This window comes from Episyrphus balteatus, chromosome 3, assembly GCF_945859705.1.
Source record: "Episyrphus balteatus chromosome 3, idEpiBalt1.1, whole genome shotgun sequence".
In the NCBI taxonomy this organism is placed as follows: domain Eukaryota; kingdom Metazoa; phylum Arthropoda; class Insecta; order Diptera; family Syrphidae; genus Episyrphus; species Episyrphus balteatus.
Window position 1 is genome coordinate 91,362,212 of NC_079136.1, and position 20,548 is coordinate 91,382,759.

The 20,548-nt window shown below is 30.8% G+C and overlaps 2 protein-coding genes across 3 annotated transcripts in view; one reads left to right on the forward strand and one right to left on the reverse strand.

Annotated features, from left to right (window-relative positions):
• Positions 1-20,548, forward strand: part of LOC129917201 (protein tipE) — a 116,322-nt gene that overhangs the window by 44,241 nt on the left and 51,533 nt on the right. The gene's annotated exons all lie outside the window — the stretch shown is intronic.
• LOC129917204 (uncharacterized) lies at positions 4,630-8,521 on the reverse strand. The gene is made up of 4 exons (XM_055997601.1): positions 8,138-8,521; positions 7,140-7,325; positions 5,165-5,314; positions 4,630-5,088 (listed from the first exon to the last, which is right to left on the reverse strand). The coding sequence occupies exons 2-4, from the start codon at positions 7,234-7,236 to the stop codon at positions 4,949-4,951; spliced, it is 387 nt and encodes a 128-aa protein (XP_055853576.1). The 5' UTR covers positions 7,237-7,325; positions 8,138-8,521; the 3' UTR covers positions 4,630-4,948.

The following is a 20,548-nucleotide window of genomic DNA, read 5'->3' on the forward strand; positions in this document are numbered from 1 at the left end:
GCGTGTTGGACGCGGACGCGATTCACACGCGTTTTGGACGCGTTTTGGGCGCGTTTCTGATGCGTTTTGGACGCGTTTCAGACGCGTTTCAGACGCGTTTTCGACGCGTTTCTGACGCGTTTTCGACGCGTTTCTGACGCGTTTCAGATGCGTTTTGGACGCGTTTCAGACGCGTTTTGGACGCGTTTCAGACGTGTTTCAGACGCGTTTCGGACGCGTTTCAGACGCATGGACGCGTTTCAGACGCGTTTTGGACGCGTTTCAGACGCGTTTCAGGCGCGTTTCGGACGCGTTTCAGACGCATGGACGTTTCAGATGCGTTTTTGACGCGTTTCAGATGCGTTTTGGAAGCGTTTCAGATGCGTTTTGGACGCGTTTCAGACGCGTTTTTGGCTCGTTTCAGGCTTGTTTTAGGCGCGTTTCAGATGCGTTTTGGACGCGTTTAGACGCGTTTCAAACGCGTTTCGGACGCGTTTCAGACGCGTTTTGGACGCATTTCGGACGCGTTTCAGACTAGTGATGGATAGTTCCGGAGCCAAATAGTTCCTGGAACTAGTTCCTCACTCGGAACTAGTTCCACTAGTTCCCCAAAATTAATTTAAACAGTTCCATCGTTCAGACACAGCCACACACAAAAGAAAGAAAGAAGAAGAGGAACAAGAAACAAAACGAATGCGAATATATCTCTGTCTCTGTTTGAAATACACAATACACACACGCATGTCATAGAATTCTCATCCAAAGCCAACACACATGGATGCGAACGAGTTGAGCGCCAAAAATTCACAAACCAAAACCACAACTACTTTCTTATGAATCATGCTCACGGACATGGAACTACATTAATAGTTCCAGTTCCAGGATCAGGAAAAAATATTCAAATTCATACTATTTCTTATTTTGATGCATTTTATTGAAAAAAAAAACTTAAATTCTAGATAGTTCCGCGGAACTAGTTCCAGGAACTAGTAGGTAGATTAAGTTTGTGTCAACCGACATACGTTTTTCTGGCCGCTTTAAAAGGTAGATTAAGTTTGTTTCAACTGACATAAGTTTTTCTGGCCGCTTTAAACGGCCATCAGGAAAAAATATTCAATATCATACTATTTCTTTTTTTGATGCATTTTCCTGAAAAAAAAACTAAAATTCTAGATAGTTCCGCGGAACTAGTTCCAGGAACTTGTTCCGACCGAAAAAAGAACCGTTCCATGTTCGTTCCGGCTTTGGAACTGCGGATCTCTGTTTTGTGTAATTTGCCTTGTCTATAATAATAATAAAATCAAAATTGAAACTTTTTCGTATGATTTCTCTTTCCAGTTTTATAATGAAACCGTAATGACGACTTATAACGAGTCGATTTTCGCCGTGCGGCGAAGCTTTTTGGCGTCAGTCGAGTCGTGTGAACGTAAGCCGCACGCGACCTAGTCGACTTAAGCCGTGAGACATATCATGTGGTTAAAATCGACTCGTGAAAAGTCGGGATAGGTATACCTACTTATACCTTTTGAATCTAATATATTTTCTAATAACTTATCGTTAATAAAAATTATCTGTGAACCATCAAGTTGCTTAAATTTTTTTGTTGAGATATCACTACAATATTTATTAGTTATTTCAAAACTTTTAGTTTACATTTATAAAATGACATGATAGGACACCAGATTATATCCGATTAGTCTCTAGTAAGTTACCTGCACAAATTTCTAACCTAACTTAAAAATAGCTTATGATATTGAAAAAGCATAGGAAAAGGGCCCAAGAATTATTTTGCCTAGAGGCCCATGACATGGTTAATCCGGCACTGCTTCTAGTTGAGCATTTACTTGGTAAAGTGCAAGAACAACAGCTAGCACAACAGAGATAAGGAAATAACGCATCTTGTACTTTGTTTTTAATAATTTATACAAACTTTAAGAAAAGCAATGTTAAACTGATAATGTTTCAAATAATTTGACTCCTTTTATACCAAAAAATTATTGTTTGTTATTTATTTTGTTAACCCAAATAACATTTTGTGGTTAAAAAGCGGAAAATAAACCGGATATTAACTCTGGTTATTTAACGGATAAGTTACAAAACTCGTTAAAAAAACGTCTTAAAGACGTTCCAGAAACGTCTCCACAACCGAAAATGGTCAGTTATTTTTTAACTTCGTCTAAATAGGGTTTTTAAAAAACCCACTTTTTTCTACAAATACTGGGTTTTTAAAAACCTAATTTTTACGGTTATTAAATAACTGTTTATTTTAAGTTAAAAAAGAACTTGAAATAAACCATTTACGGCTATTTTATAACCGTTTACAAACCGTTATTATACAGTTTAAAAAAAAACCTGTACTGAGTTATTTGACGGTTTTTTTATAACCGTTTTACTACGGTTATTATAAAACCTGTAATTTACGTTATTACAGGTTTTTTTGAAACCTGTAATATAACAAGTTCTTATAAAACCTGTTTTAAACGTTATTTTACGGTTTTTTTTATAACCTCTTACCTATAGGTTTTTATAAAACCTGTAATAAACGTTATTTGACGGTTTTTTTATAACCGTTTTCCTCCAGTTTTTTTTAAAACCCGTAATAAACGTTGAACAGGTTTTTATAAAACCTATAATAAACGTTATTTGACGGTTTTTTTATAACCGTTTTCCTCCAGTTTTTTTAAAACCCGTAATAAACGTTGTACAGGTTTTTATAAAACCTATAATAAACGTTATTTGACGGTTTTTTTATAACCGTTTACCTACAGTTTTTATAAAACCTGTAAATAACTTCGTACAGGTTCTTATAAAACCTGTAATAAACGTTACTTGACGGTTTTTTTATAACCGTTTATTTATAGTTTTTTATAAAATCTGTAAAATGTTATTTCACGGCTTTTTTATAACCGGTTATTTACAGATTTTAAAAAACCTTTAAAATGTTTGCTTACCAACATGCTGCAAACCATAAGATTCTTCCCAGCTGAAAATTTAATATTTTAAATAAGAACGCTGAAATTTAAGTTAAGTGAAACATTATTTTTTAATGAATTTAAAACTAAAACTAAAAATAAAACTAAAAATAAAACTAAAAATAAAACTAAAAATGAAACAACCTATGTCGTGGATTGCCCGTCAGAGGCAGAGGAGCTGGTGTTGGAACTGTAAAGAGAAAAATGTTAACTTAAATGTTGATTATAATTTTTTTTTAACTTACGTGGACGGTTTTCCCATTCGAAATGGGGCTTGCTTTAAAAAAGCTTTGAAAAATGAAGCACCCTCGGCTTCACTGTAAGTGGGGAACCTTGTTCGGACCGCTTCCATTATAGTTTTATATAAAAACTTGTATTGGCTGAAGCTTTTGGCGTTTGTGCCCAGCCAAGAATGTTCCGCCAGTAGTGCATCTGTAAAAATGCACTTGCATATAGTGGGGATCGTTTTCGTTCCGTTGACCCCCCCATATGAGCCCAACTTACGGACCTGAAAGAAAACAAAAATATGTTTTAAAAATAATGTGCTTTAAAGTGTGTTAAGTTTCGCATCTTTGAGTGCAATATGACACAGACCCCTAAACTTTTAAATTTTCTGAATCAAAGCTTAATACCTCTCTAAAGAAAGGAGACGACAAGTGTGACATAATTATTTACCTAAGTTGTCAAAATCATTTGTTGAAATAAATGTAGCTGATGTAGGCACAGTCCCAGCTCTCGTTTATGAGATATTCCAGGTTATTATTTTAATTTTCTAATGGAATACCTGTATCTCAAAAACGAGGGCTGGCAGGAAGATTCTGATTTCGAATTCTAGTTCAGCACATCGTCGCCCTAGTATTGAAGTGCCGTATACGCCATTTTTACATTTTTGGGAAATCACATTTAAATGTTCGGAAGATAATTGCGAAAGAACTAACCGCTGGTATTTTTTGATATTTTAGTATGATATATAATTAAAATGTGACTTTTATATACATGTTATTGGACATCTGCAATTCGTTTAGTTTTCAAAATATTTAAATTTTTGTCCAAAATGAGTTTGCCATATACGCCATGAAAATCAGAAGTTTCTTTTATTCATAAACACGTACGTCAAAAAAAAACAACGTACGTCAAAACAATTCTCAAAATTTTCTTGCATTGCATGAAAAATTTGACGTAAATGCCAAAATTTCTTGTTTTTGTCAAAACAATAGTGAATATCTCGGCAACGAAAAAAGATAGAAAAAAACGGATAGCAGATTTGAAAAGAGCAACTTCGAAAACATACGACTGCATACCTAGTTCAAAAAATGCAATTTGGCGTATACGGCACTCCAATACTAGGGCGACGACATCAAAAGCATAAGTGGCTTTGTTTAAGAATATTTAAAGAAAAATCAATTTTATTGGTCTGTGTCATATTGCATTCAAAGATTTCAGGATAAAAATAAACTATCAACATAAACTTAATATTTTTAGAGAAGTAACAAATGAAAATGAAATCAATATAGAATCTATTGATATCTTATAAATTCAAATATTTCATATATTTTGGTACTTACCAATTTTTTTTTTAACAATCCATTTTGATGGAGTTTTTCCTCCATTTCCTCAATTTTTTGGACAGAGGTAAGTGGGAAAATTTCATCAAGTTGCAGTCCCTCATCCACTTCCTCTGCATTGTCTTTTCCAATTTTGGACGCCAACAAATTGACCGAAACTTCGGACTTCGCCATGAATGCCTCCAGCATTCCTTGCATGGCCTGCACCTTCACCTCAGTGGAACGCTGTCTTTCCAAAATTTCGTCTATTTTGGACGACAGTTCCTTGAATTGGGTACTGGTGCTGGGGCCTATAAACAATTTAAAATAAGAGTTATAGTAAAATACAAAAAAAAAGTAATACGGTTAGTGAAAGAACTTATATGCTATCTCAGCTGTTACTAAGAGGGACTGGAGTTTATCCTATTCAAATAACATTGGATAAACCCCAGTCTAAGATAAGCTTGAGTTTAAAAACGACTTTGAAAATGGTACTAGTGTTAAAATACATTTTTTACCTTCATGCGTGTATAACTCGGAAATGACATTAGTGATGGTAACATCTTCATTTGGGGGGGTGAACGGGGAAACGTCTTGAAAATTAGAAGTAAGTATGACAAAATTAGTTACTTTGTTCCCATGTTTATAATTTTTTAATTTTAAACTTACCAGAATTAGGAATCAAAGTTGACATCAATTTGTTCAGATCTGTCATGTATTCCGAAGAATTGGTGTCGATGGTCTCTTCTTCCGTATTTTCTTCAGAAGAAGACAAATACTCGGCATCCTTTTCCTTCTGAACTGCTTCCTCCCAGGAACCTTAAAAGGAAATACATGTTTCGTCGTAAATATAAGTGGCATGAAAGGGATACAAGAAAATATTTGTTCAAAAGGTGAAGCGGCTTAAGACCGGCCGAACAGCTCTGATTTTGACGATTTTTTTTCAAACGTAGGTAATTAAAAATGCTTTAAAGTCTATAGATTAAAAATTGCCGATGTTGCCGTATTGTTTTTTAAAATTACAATTAAATTTTTTTTGAACAAAACCATTTTTTTTTTGCTTAAATTTCATAAAACAAATGATAGCAAAAGATTCTCTAGGTTATTTAAGAAAAAAAAAATATGAGGGAGCAAGGGACAATCTTCCATCGTTTAAGAGATAAATGCAATTTTCTCATAATCTGACTTTAAACACAAAAAAAATATTTTGAAAACAACGGCAACACCTACAATATTTTAAAATACATTTTTAAAAAGCCAGAAGCTCATTCTTATCTCCTAAATTTAAATCCACTAAATTTAATCAAGAGTTTTTGAAAAAAATTTCAATTTCAATGGGTTTTTTTTTGATAAAAACTGAATTTTTGCTTTGAAATAATTAATTTTCTCAAAGACTTTGGTAAATAAGAACTTTAAATTTTTGCTATTTAACTTTCAACAATAAGGGCTATTGACTGAAGAAAAAATTACTTTATATTTAGATGTTGAACTTTAAAAAACAAATAAGTAAAATTTTTTTTCAAAACTTCTATTAAAAAAAGTTCTTCGAAAATGAAATACTTTTTAATTTTTTTCATAAACCGTAATTCATATTGACATTTTCTTTTATAATTTCAAATCGTAATAAATGTGGCCAGAAAAATTTGAAAATAAATGCATTTTATAGGTATTACGAAAAAGTTTAAAAAACGACATCTTAAAATTTTTTCAATAATTTTTTTTTTTCAAAAATCTGAGTTCAGATACCATTCTTTCAAAAGCTCTTAATTCAATGAACTTAATTTTAATTTTACAAATATGACTAAATTTTTAGCTTTTTAAAAATGTATATTTAAATGTTGTAGGTGTTGCCGTTGTTTTCAAAAATTTTTTTTTGTGTTTGAAGTCAGATTATGAGAAAATTGCATTTATCTCTTAAACGATGGAAGATTGTCCCTTACTCCCTTATATTTTTTTTCCTTAAATAACCTAGAGAATCTTTGCTATCATTTGTTTTATGAAATTTAAGCAAAAAAAATTGGTTGTGTTCAAAAAAAAATTAATTTAAAAAAAAATCTTCAATTAAATTTAAAAAATTTGAATAAGTAAAAAATTAAAACGACAACACCGCCAAATTTAAAGTATTTTTAATTACCGACCTTTGAAAAAAAGATCATCAAAATCTAAGCTGTTCGGCCGGGTTCCCTAATATTGCCAATTTTTGAGCTTTAGTTACTCCACTATATGTGTACATTAGACCGTTCGTTGTGTTTTTTTTTATTAGGTCAAGCTCTAAAGCCAAGTACGCTGCTGATATATGAGAAATACATAGGATTTTTTTTAATGTTTAAGAGTTTTATTTATCCCTACGTTCAGTATATTCCAAAAAAATGTTGGAGATGGTTGGAAATTACCCTTTAATATGTAATTTTTTGAGGAAAAAACTTTTTTTTTACATATTGAAAGGTCATAATCGCGATTACTTTAAGTATATGAAAGGGGACCTAAAGTGTATCAAAGTTAACGTAACTAAGCTGTCAAAAATAGGCCCCCAGGATAAACTGCTTTAAGTTTAGATACGAATAAAATTTTACTTGGAGAAAAGTGGTCTAAGTGAACTTAATAAAAATAAAATAAAAAAGATGTAGCTAAACTTGTATCTTACCGATGTCATCAAATATTAATTTGCATGCTATGCTTTGCCAATCATCCGATGCTGTGTTGCAATTTTTCCGACTTTGGCCATAATAGCTTCGTTCCATCGATGACCCAATTTTTGGGAACTGCCGTCACGAACTTCCCTTCATCTTCGAGCGTCTCCACAACACAATACATTTTGATTAACAATGTACTAATGGAAAAAAAAACAGATTCAGTGTTTGGTAAAGTTATTTTGAAAAATTTAGAGGAAATATTTTCTATGTTATAAAAATTAGGCAAATTTTCTTCTTCATTTGATTTATAAACGCTTAAAAATTTAGAATAGAACGGTTTTTCGTAAAAATTTTGTTTTTGTTTTAAGCTTGAACCATAGATAACTGGAATGCCATGTCGATATGTTGCAAACTCCATTCTAACAATTATTAGTTATTTTTCAAACTCAGAAGTTATTTTCCAAACTCAGAAGATATTTTTCAAACTCAGAAGTTATTTTCCAAACTCAGAAGATATTTTTCAAACTCAGAAGTTATTTTTCAAACTCAGAAGATATTTTTCAAACTCAGAAGTTATTTTTCAAACTCAGAAGTTATTTTCCAAACTCAGAAGTTATTTTCCAAACTCAGAAGATATTTTTCAAACTCAGAAGTTATTTTTCAAACTCAGACGATATTTTTCGAACTCAGAAGTTATTTTTTAAACTCAGACAATATTTTTCAAACTCAGAAGTTATTTTTTAAACAATATTTAAAATAAATTATAAACAAATAACAATATTTAATATTAATTAAATTAATGATAATTTGACCAATTATTTGAACTATTAATGTTTATGTTGAATCGGGCTTTTTTGGTCACTTCCTTTTATATGCAAATAAAATAAAAAATAAAATAGTATGAAATAAAGATTTTTATTTGCATATAAAAGGAAGTGACCAAAAAAGCCCGATTCAACATAAACAACAATATTTAATATTTAAAATAAATTATAAACAAATAACTTACCTCTTAATAATTTTTCACAGATAGATATTTTTTTAAATTTAATTTATATTTTTTCACAATAACTTTCGCGCACAATAACTTGTCACCACCAGCCACAAAAGAATACTGAGAGATCTGAGAAAAATGAGAGACAAAAATATGATAGGCGACGCGCGACGCTCGAGTATGGTGAATGTGTATGTGTAGAGAGTTGTTGGTTAGTTGAAATTGGGTTGGAACTTAGTTGAAAAATTACCAGGGTTGTTAAAAGGTAAATAACGAGTTGATTAAAAACTTATACGTACTTATAGTAGTTATTTAAAAACTTACTTTAAACTTAGGATTTATAATGGGTTAATTTTAAACCAATAAACAACTTTCATGGTAAAAAGTCAGTAATTTAAAATCTCGTTTCACACTTAAGGTCAAATTTGGTTAATTTCTAGTTTATAAATAGCTTTTTGTGTAAAAAAGGAGTTATTTAAATACTTACTTGAAACTTGTAATGAAAATCTGGTTATTTTTTAGCCCATAAAAGACAAATAAAGAAGTTAATTAGAAACTTTCTTTAAACTTAGGATTTATAATGGGTTAATTTTAAACCACTAAACAACTTTAATGGTAAAAAGTCAGTAATTTAAAATCTCGTTTCAAACTGCAGGTCAAATTTGGTTAATTTCTAGTCTATAAATAGCTTTTTGTGTAAAAAAGGAGTTATTTAAATACTTACTTGAAACTTGTAATGAAAATTTGGTTATTTTTTAGCCCATAAAAGACAAATAAAGAAGTTAATTAGAAACTTACTTTAAACTTAGGATTTATAATGGGTTAATTTTAAACCAATAAACAACTTCCATCTTAAAGTGAGTAATTTAAAAACTCGTTTCAAACTATAGATAAAATTTGGTTAATTTATAACCAATAAATAACTTTTTGGGTAAAAAAAGAGTTATTAAAATACTTATTTAAAACTTTGAGATCAGATTTGGTTAAATTCTAACCTAAAAACAACTTTTTGTGCGAAAAAAAAGTTATTAAAATACTTACTTCAGACTTGGAGTCAAAATTTGGTTATTTTTTAACCCTTAAAACACAAATCTAGAAGTTATTTAAAAACTTATTTATGACTTTGTGTCAAAAACGAGTTATTAAAATACTTTTCTGAAACTTTTGAAGAAATTTGGTTATTTTAAAACCAACTTCAAACTGAGGTTATAATTTAACCAAAAAAATTGGGTTGAAAAAATAACAAGAATGTAACCTGGGTTTTATAAAAGTAAATAAATAGCCAAAATATTTCCTTGGTTTAAAAATGGAATTTTTGAAACTAATTTATGACTTAAAAGTTTATTTTACGTATAATTTTAACCCAAAACAAACCTTCGAAAATACTGGGTTTTTTTTCTAACCTAAAATTAACTACAGACTTTTAGCAACCCGTTTATAGCCGCTTTATGACCGCGGTTATTTGCAGTTATTTTATAACTTTGGTTATTTTGTAACCGAGGTTTGAAATTGTTACTTGGGAAGTAAATGGAATTTTTTCCAAAACTCTTTTCAAAAAATTCCATTGTTTGTTTGACATTATAACTTGTTGAATTTCCAATTAAATAATCAAAATATTGGAACAATTTTTTGTACTCTAAAATATTGGGTAAATAAACGAAAAATGTGTTTTGAAAATGTTAAAAAATGAGTAGGTAAATAAAACCAAATTAATTCCTAAAGCACAAAAAAAAATTAAATAGAAAAAAACTTGGATTTATTTTAATGAAAAAAAGTTCAACTTTATTATGTCAGAGAAAATAAAATTAAAGAAATTAAAGAAATCGATATATATTTTTGACACATTACAAAAGTCACACATACAAGCAAAAAATGTGAAAAATCCGAAACTCGAGATATGGACATTGGACATTTAAAAGTCAAAACCATGAAATTCGATGTTTGAGAAATAATTCACCAAAAATCAGCACGAAAGGTATTTGAATTAATGTTTACGTTATTAAAGAGCAAAAACAAAATAACTTGACACGTATCTCCCAAATTTGCATACTTTGTTTTTCAACATACCTCCAAAATCTGGATTAAGGGACAAAAAACGGGTTTTGAGGCCTTAAAACATTGCATCGGTTGGAAATTAACAAATCTAGAGTATTTGCAATGTTTGAAGGTCTAAAAAACCGTTTTTGTCCCAAAACCCATATTTTGGAGGTATTTTGAAAGAACAAAGGATGCAGTTTAAATATATTCCATACAAAACGTATAAGGAAAGGAGAAAAATATTTTTAAATTTCGTTTTTTTTTTTTTTGTTAAACAGTGTATGTAAAAATCTGTAACTATTCTAAAAAACAAAGAAGCAAAAAAAATAAGTTAAATCAAAAATTTGGGAGATACGTGTCAAGTTATTTTGTTTTTGCTCTCTAATAACGTAAACATTATTTCAAATACCTTTTGAATTTCAAATACCATCGAATTTCACGGTTTGGTCTTTTAAACGCCCATATCTCGAGTTACAGATTTTTTAAATTTTTTGTTTGTATATGTGACTTCTATGTATTAACAATATTTATCGATTCCAGTGTCATTCTTTTTTCTATCACTTTTTGTTAAAGAAACAGCTTTTTGACCTTTCTCTAAATTCACCTGTGTTAACCCTACCTACATAATATTTTTAAAAATCCTGAATATAAAAATCGATTATATATATTAAAGTTTGGTTTTGTGTACGTTCGCTAACCGGCCACACCGACTGACTAATTTTCTTAATTTTTTTTTTTTAAATTAAAGAGGCATAAGAGGAGAAGGTTTAAGGCAAAAAAAAATCAAGATGTGAATGTTTTTTTGCAGTCATAGACCTTCGACAAAAGACTAATTACAGGTACGCAAAATTTTGCACAGAAATTTGATAAACACTATGAGAAAGATATTAAAAAAAAAAATTAGGGGTCTAAAACGGAATTTTTCATAGGCCCTGTATTTTGAAATAAAAAATTTTGAAAAACAACCTAATTTTTAGATACATTTTTGAGTAGTCTTTTATTTTTTGGAATTTTTAAAAGTCTGCGAAAAATCTAAAATTTATAGGATATATAAGAAGGGTATTTTGCAGTGAAAACATGTGGTAGACCTTCGACAAAAGTCTTATTACAGGTAGGGAAATTTTTTTACAGAAATAAGAGTTACACCATTGGAACGATACTTAAAAAAAAATTAGGTGTCTCAAACGGATTTTTTTCATAGGCACTTCATTTTGAAATATGAGTTTTTGAAAAACAACTAATTTTTAGGAACATTTTTGAGTAGTTTTTTTAATTTTTTTGAATTTTTAAAAGCCTGCAAAAAATCTCAAACTAATAGAAAATATAGGTTTTAGTTATGCGCATGCCTAAGTATTTTGCATAGGCCACTTTTGCTAAAGGTTCAAAAGTTAACATTTTTAAACTCATTTTATGAACTTTTCAAGCTTTGATCCTCTTTCTCATTTGAAAATTAACTAATTACAGAGTCGAAAATTAGAAATAAATACAAGAAATGGCGGAACGAAGTCCGCCGGGTCAGCTAGTATTTATATAATATACTATATAAATATTTTTTATATAATTTTCTCTGACATAATATTTGTTTTAAACCCCTAAGACTTACCATATAAGCAGGGCGGCGGGTGGCGGTGGCGGCGTTGTCGAAAAAAAACTAAACAAATGAACTTTAAAGCGTGGCAACCCTATGCCATGACAGAATGTCACCAGGCAACCCATGTAAAACTCTCAACTGATATAACGATGAGGGTAGGTCGTCCTAGGCGGGATCTTAGACTATATGTTTATTAGACTGATTCAAAAGAATTACCGAAAATATTGTTGGAAATGACGATAAAAAAATACTGTGAAAGTTTCAGCCCTTAATATTAACATTAAGTACCGCCCGCGGCGCGCCGCATCGCAAATTTTTATTTCCCATATGATTTACATTGGAAAGATTGTGTTTTTGAGTTTGGAATCTTATAACTTTTTAACGGTTCATCAAAAAGGCTAGATTTAATCATTTTCTTGTATAAAATTGAACGCTCTAGAAAATTGCATTTATAGAATGAAAAAAAAAACGACGCGAAAAATTTATTAAAATAATTTTTAGTTGAAAAAATGAATAATTCGAATTTATTGAAGAAATCTAATATGATAGTATAAGGGGTTTGAGAGTTATATAAAATGATATGTGAAGCCAAAACATTTTTTTTTTTGAATCAGTCTAATGTTTATAACAAAACATAAGAAAATCAAATAAAATAGACAAAAACTGAACTTAACAATACCTAATTGAATTTGCGTTGACCTACGACAGTCAAACTACAATTTTAAACTTATTATGGTTTTCAACTCATTCGTGTTGCATATAAGAAGTGCATTTTGAAATGACTATCACCACCACAACCTCAAAAAGCGAGCGACTCAAACACACTCTATTGAAGAATTCTTAAAAAAAAAAAACATTATCTATTTTTTTTTTTTTATTTTATCATTATTTTCATAGAAAAAGGTGGCACAAAAAGATTTAAGTCAAAACAGCTTAAAAATTTTGAAGCTAGCAACTCAATTTTTTATTAATTTTGATGATAATATGAGGTTTATTTCAAAAAGTGGGCGTGCCAGGAGGTTGAAATTTATTGTGACGATACTCTATAGTCTATACTGTCATTTATTAGTTTAAAAAAAAAAAATTAATTAATTGGGTTGAATACTTTAGATTTTATAGGTTCAATACGACTTCCCAAACAGTTTCAACAATTGTGCGCTTTCCCGATACGATCGAAGATTCAATGGTCTTCCGACAAGATTTTGTTTTGACAACATTGGCGTTTTTGAAACACATTTTGATGACAAATCATTTGGTAAACACTTACATGAAACCGTTTCTGCAAAATATTCTATAAAAATTATACTTTTTAGGTTGGAAAACTTGATTTTTATAAGTTTTGGTACATAAATAAGTTTTTTTTTTTTCAAAAAGTAGGCGTGTCAGTGGGCGGAAATTTAATGTATTATTTACTTTATTTAATTTAGACGGGTTCAGATTTTATGGGCTTTAAATTGACTGGTCATACAGCTTGAAAGACTGTGCACTCCGCCACTCGACGGTACCATGGTCTTTCGGCAGGATGTAACCAGGCACCGGGAACTTTTTAGAATCTTTATTTCATAAAGAAACATTCTGTAAACATAAGAGAACCGTCTAGGCGTTCAGGACATAAAAATCGGTTGGGCTCTTGAACTATAACGTAAAATAAGAATTTGCCTGGACTGGAATAAAGAATATGTGATTTTATGAGGAACTCCTCTTTATATCATGAGCTTGAGGCTCTGGGAAAGCAATTTTGTATGAAAAACAACTGCGTTACCCAGATAGACGAAAAATGTAAGCGTGATTTTATTCTAAACTTTCTTCTCATGAAAAGTGAAATTCAACCAAAGTTACAAACTCTTAGGCATCAAATAGTTATTTTATTTTTAAATAACTCTATTAGGTATTCAAAAATCCGGCGTAATTCAAAATATTTGAATTTGTTAACTTGTCAACAATCTATTGTTTTAATTACGAGTAGTTTTAGCATTGAGACCAGAGGCTAAACATCAATACATAACTATGCATATGAAAATTTATTGAGTAGAGTATACCAAGGCTTGTTTTCTTTCCAAAGCGTTTAGTTTGTTTTCTTATCTGTAAATAACAAACAAAACTTTTTTGGTATAAAAGGAGTCAAAATACTTGCAACATCAACAGTTAAACATTGCTTTTCATAGAGTTTATATATTTTATTAAAAAAAAAAATAAGTACAAAATGCGTTATTTCCTAATTTCTGTTGTGCTCGCTATTGTTCTTGCACTTTACCAAGTAAATGCTCAAGATGTTAAAGTAGCAGATCAAGATATTGATGCTGGTGTTCTTAAAGGAGCAACTGACGCCATTGGCGGAATCGGAGAATCATTATAAATTAAGCTTAAGAAGAAATAAATAAAAATTATTTTATTTTGTTTTTTTTTTTCGAATTTGAGAGAAAGAAAAAGTTATAATTTGTATTAATAAATGTTCAGTTTAATGAAATATACAAAAATGTGTATTAATTTAGGCACTTAGTTGTATCTTTTTTGAAGTAAGATCAACCTTAAATTTTGCTAACACTTTGTTTTGGAGAAAGAAGTTTCCATGCTTAATGAGTGTAAATTGTTTTGCAACACGAATTGATATTTTGGGTTTGGTATGGAAGAAACTTTATTTGTGTGGCATGAACTTCCTTATTGTTCTATGAGCCCCAGACGCCAAGGTTGAAGGTGGTGTTTTTCCCGAAAGTTGCTTAAACCGTAGGGATTTGTTCTACAATCCTTTTCAAACGGTTTGATTCCTTTTGAAGCCCATTTCCCAAAAACAAACTCATTGTTCCGCTTAAGATAATGTTCATGTTCACAGGCATAAAGCATATTCAAGAGAGGAATTATGGAAGACACGTATCCTAAACTCAGGTGAAGGTTCATTGTATGGAGAACTTTTAGAGTTTAAAGTTTTAAGAAAGTGTGATTTTTTTTTAATTGAAAAGGATTTGTAAAACTAAAAAATTCTGGGGCACCTCTAAAGATTGAATTCGATAAATAATATTTTGAGAAACTGCTTGTGAACTGGTGTAGCACCTTTTAATTGCAAATATCAAAATAATTAATTTTCACTTCTCCTTATAGTACAGGTAAAATAAGCATTTAAAAAAGAAAAAATTGTTACACTCATTAAACTTGGCAAAAAGTTTGCTTTTGGGATAAGAACCAAGGATAAAAAAGTCTATACAAAAAAGAAGGGTGTTTTTTCGCGGAAGAGGGAGGGGGCGAAAGTCAAAAATATACTGAACAAAATTGTTTGTGAAATATCATCATATGACACATGTTTTTAAGGTATTTTTTGATGCTGAATCTAATGACATAAAACTAAAGTCAATTCGATTACTCTAAGAAAAGTTATCGCCGATTAAAAACAAGGGTGCTTGTTTTTTGACCTCAACAGGTAAAATATAACCGAAACCAATGTGAAAAACATGTTACACTGATGAAATTCGGGATGAAGGTTTAAGATAAAGCAGGGAGAAAGGATTCATAAAGTTTTTAAAAATATTTTTGATGAAAGGGTGTTTTTTTTTTTATGAGTTGAGTTATGTGTGAGAAAGGTATTATAACAGCTGACTTAAATTTTATTAATTTTTAAAACTTGGTAAAAAAGTTTTGTTTGTAATAAGAATTAAGAATCTATAAAGTATACAAAAATATTTTGAGTGAAAGGGTGTTTTTTTTAAGAAATGATGAAATTCGGAAATATGACCACAAAAAGTGGGAAAAAATTGTTACACCAATGAAAATTGGTAAAAATGTTTCTTTTATAACAGAAACCAAGAATTTAAGCAGTCTATACAAATATTTTAGGTTGAAGGGTGTTTTTTTTTTTTTGGGAAATAGCGAAAATCCGCGAAAAGTCCGATAAAATCAGTGGTATAAATGGTACCCTTACGAAATTTATTAAAAATGTTGTCTTTCCCATAGGAATTACGAATAAAACAAGTGCATACATTTTTTCATATGAAAGGGTGTTTTTTTAGGTGTATAGAAAATATGGGTATTTTTGAAAAAATGAGTATAACAAGAGTAGTATTAATGGTACCCTATTGAAACTCAGCAATTATGTTACTTTTGAGATAAGAATATCGTGGTAAAGGGTATTTTTTTTTTAGTGTAAACAAAAACTATGGGCCACCCTAATGAAATTTGGTGAAAAAATTGATTTTGGGATTAAAAGCAAGAATAAAGAGTTTTCATAAAAAAATTTAGGTGAAAGGGTGTTTTTTTCGAAGAGATATATAGTAAAATCTGTACCTAATTGAGTTGGAAGGCTTTAGACAGAAAAAAATTGTTAGACTTATTTAGAAGTTGGGTTGATACAGGAAAAAAAATCGCTTGAAAAAAAAATTATTAAAAATGTCGTCCTATACCTTTTATAAAGCCAATACATTTTTCCTTTTTATATAAAGCTATTTTAAGGAATAATTTGTGAAAAATTTATTTTAAATTTCAAAATTTTGAAAAAAAAAAAAAAACAAATTCTGACTAATTTTTTTTTTTAATTTTATATAATTGAGTATTAAAGTTGTTTTCAATTCTCTCATTAGTATTTAGTCAAAAACAGAAAACCGGATGCGAAAATGTTTCGTCGTTTTCAAGAAATTAAAAATAAAAATAATTCCTGATTAAATATTGTTTCTCAATACCGAATACAAAATTATTACCCAATTAAAAATTGGACAATGTGTTTGGTAAGAACATCTTCCAATGACCAATAAGTCAACAATCGTCCAATTATTTAAAAAAAAGATGAGTTCATACATTGGAAAAAGACGAACAATTTTTTATTTATGCGAAGTTATGCGATGTATTATAGCCAATAACCAGCAGGTAACCAAGACGCCTCTCACGTTACCTCATTTGTCAAATTGCAATATGTAGCTTAAGAGCCATGATCTCACAGATGAACATAGATAGAACACATCAATAGTCAGGTAAAAAACACAAAACGATTTTTCATTGTAAGCGACAAAAGTTTGCCTAGCCTGGCAACCATATATGTCTGACGTCTAAGAATGCGTTGTTAAACTTTTATTTTCTATTTGAGGTGTAGTAAGTTTATTTTTTCCCAAGATTTTTTGTTTGTTAACGCGCTCTCCTATTTTTATATTACCATTCCCTTTTAGCCTCATTTTCGTCCTGTTTATATAGTTGGTGTCGTTAAAATACCGTCCTAGAATCTTACTCATACTAGTGTAAGAAAAAACAAAAATGAAGAAAAAAAATCAATATCGGCCCGACCGTATGTCCGTTTGTAGATATAGATTCACCTAAAAAAAAAAATAAAATGTTGGAGGTGGCCTGAGTCAGTCAGTATGTGTATTTGGCTTTTGCCTTTTTTTGTGTATAGTATTGTAGGTATACGTCTCTATTCCATCAGTAGTCGGTTCGTTTGTTTCGTTTGCTCTATTTGTGTGTTAGAAATTGATTTTCCCACACCTATAAGCAAGGACACGACGAACGAATTAGTTCGTTGTTGTCATCCTCATCAAGTCGAACAGAGTACAGTACCAGAACACAAGGTTTGTATCCATCCGCAGCCCCACACATGAAAAAATTGTGTGTGAGGGTAGAACACGGTAAAGGACCTAGAAAATGACGAAGGGGGAAGCGGGTGGATTGTTGATGAGTTTTTAAACGGACCTGGGAGTGGTTTAGTGCAAGGTGGTTGACTTGGCTTGTAAAGAAATAAACCAGCGGGCTGTGATGAATGTTAAAATTGATGGTAAGAAAGTGGCAAATGGGCTGAAGGGGGGGGATTGAAGATTTAGCTGTTCCTTCGTTTATTTTAAACAATGGCAAAAGTTATTTAAGTGTTTCGGACTGACTTTGTTTTAGAGCGAAATTCAGTTGATATTTTATACATATTTTTCGAAACAATCGTAGAGGCACTTCTCAATGACATCAATTAGTTTGGACTTAATTATTTAGAAATTTTGTTGCGGAAAGTTGTAACCAATGGCAAAGCAATTAAAGACAGTAGTAATTAACACAACTTTAATGATCTAATAAACGGAAGCATAAAAATGACCTTTGGCCATATTGTTTGCCACTATACCATATGCCTAAATAATATAATATTGTACGAGTATATGTACACAATATGTGTTAGAATAATAAGTTACGGGACCTTTAAAGGTATTTGAGCATAGGATTTGTAGGTATATGAATTTTAATGAAATAGCCGGAAGTAAAGGAATTGATTTTAGTATGTAAATTATTTCTTTGACGTGTAACAATTTAAGAGGCAATTGTTATGGTAGATAATCTATAAATTGACATTTTATAGTAAATACTTGAATACTAATAAACATTATTTGTATAGAATAAATTATATAACATATGTGTAGGAGTAAGATAGATGCACATCGTTGGCCAAATATTCGGTGTTATGACTTGTCTTATTGTATTGCATTTGGGTCGTAAGTATAGTCGTTTTGACGACGCTTTTTTATAGGAATGCCGTACCTCAAATTGGGTAGCACTGATTTTTGCATACTTGTTCATAGAAATTTTGACCCAAAGAACATCCTAAATTTTGTGACAAAAGTATCAAATCCAAAAAATGAATTTTCCAGTCTTTGGCGATCTTAGCCCTTAACGAGTTTTTTTTTCTGGGACAAATGGTCTGTCACGAACCTAAAGCTCTTTTTTTCATTTTTTGTCCAAAAAACTTGGGTACGTTCATTGGGTCATATCAATTAAAATAAAATGCACGTATCAGACTTACTCCTCTGATAAAAGCAACTCTATTGTTAAAGCTTTTTTATGAAACAAAATTAGAAAAAAATTTAATATAATTTTTTTTAAAGAATTTTATATGTAATGAAAAAAATATAAAAAATATTATAAAAACCGTTTTAAATGATCTTTACCAAAAAACGAAGTATGCCATTTGATTTCTTGAATAAAAAGAAATTTTAAGAAAAAAAAAATTGAAAATCTTAAGTTTGACAAAAAAAAAATATTTTTTATGCAAAATTTTTCTAACATAAAAAAAAAAAATTGGTATGCCATTTTTGTCAAAATATCAATCAGCATTTCGATAAAATTCATGAACGCAAATGTGGTTTTTGAAAATTATATAATGATTCTTTAAAGATTCTGTATACCTTAAAAATAAAATGCACGACTGGGTCGCACGAACTTGCTCTTAGAGTTCAAGTTGATTAAATTTTTAAGACTTTTTATATAGAAACTTGGGAAATGTTGGTATATAAAAAACAAAAAAAAATAAAATTAATTTTTCAAAAAAATAAAACAATATCTGAAATCAAATCGCCCCACAAAACAAGTATGCAGTTTTATTTGATATATAAAGGTGCATTTTTAGAAAAAAAATTTTCAAAATCGTTAGAGCCGTTTTTTAAAAAACTAATTTTTTATAAATAATTTTTTGAAAAAAAAGTTTAAAAATAAAATTGGTATGCCATTTTGTAGAAATCACTAATCAACATCTAAAAACAAAATTTCAAAAAAATTCAATGTCCCGTTTTCAAAAAATTGATTTTTCAAAAAAAAATTTTCAAAATTTTTTTAAAAATCCAAAAATTATTTTTTTCAAAATTTTATTTTTGGCTTATGTTTAAATTATATAAATGCTTTTGTATAAAAAATTTCCTTGAAATACAATAAGTAGTTTTGCAGAAAATTCGATTTGAAAAAAGCGGTCCTAAGGCAGGTACCGTTAATAATGATTTTCAAAAAAAAATTTTTTTCTTCGAAAGATAGACCTTGTTAAAAAACTAACACTTGAATTTTTTTAACAAAATCGTTGAAGCCGTTTTTGTGAAATTAAACTTTTCCGAAATTTTTGTATGACAGGTACCGTTATTTTTGGTCCAAAAAAATTAATTCCAAAAACTCCTCTGGAGAGCCTCCAAAAACTGCTACATAGCAAGTTTGGAGTCAACCGGTCCATCCGTTTAGGCTCTAGTTCCTTATACAGACAGACAGACAGACTGACAGACTGACAGACTGACAGACTGACAGACTGACAGACTGACAGACTGACAGACTGACAGACTGACAGACTGACAGACTGACAGACTGACAGACTGACAGACTGACAGACTGACAGACTGACAGACTGACAGACTGACAGACTGACAGACTGACAGACTGACAGACTGACAGACTGACAGACTGACAGACTGACAGACTGACAGACTGACAGACTGACAGACTTACAGACTGACAGACTGACAGACTGACAGACTGACAGACTGACAGACTGACAGACTGACAGACTGACAGACTGACAGACTGACAGACTGACAGACTGACAGACTGACAGACTGACAGACTGACAGACTGACAGACTGACAGACTGACAGACTGACAGACTGACAGACTGACAGACTGACAGACTGACAGACTGACAGACTGACAGACTGACAGACTGACAGACTGACAGACTGACAGACTGACAGACTGACAGACTGACAGACTGACAGACTGACAGACTGACAGACTGACAGACTGACAGACTGACAGACTGACAGACTGACAGACTGACAGACTGACAGACTGACAGACTGACAGACTGACAGACTGACAGACTGACAGACTGACAGACTGACAGACTGACAGACTGACAGACTGACAGACTGACAGACTGACAGACTGACAGACTGACAGACTGACAGACTGACAGACTGACAGACTGACAGACTGACAGACTGACAGACTGACAGACTGACAGACTGACAGACTGACAGACTGACAGACTGACAGACTGACAGACTGACAGACTGACAGACTGACAGACTGACAGACTG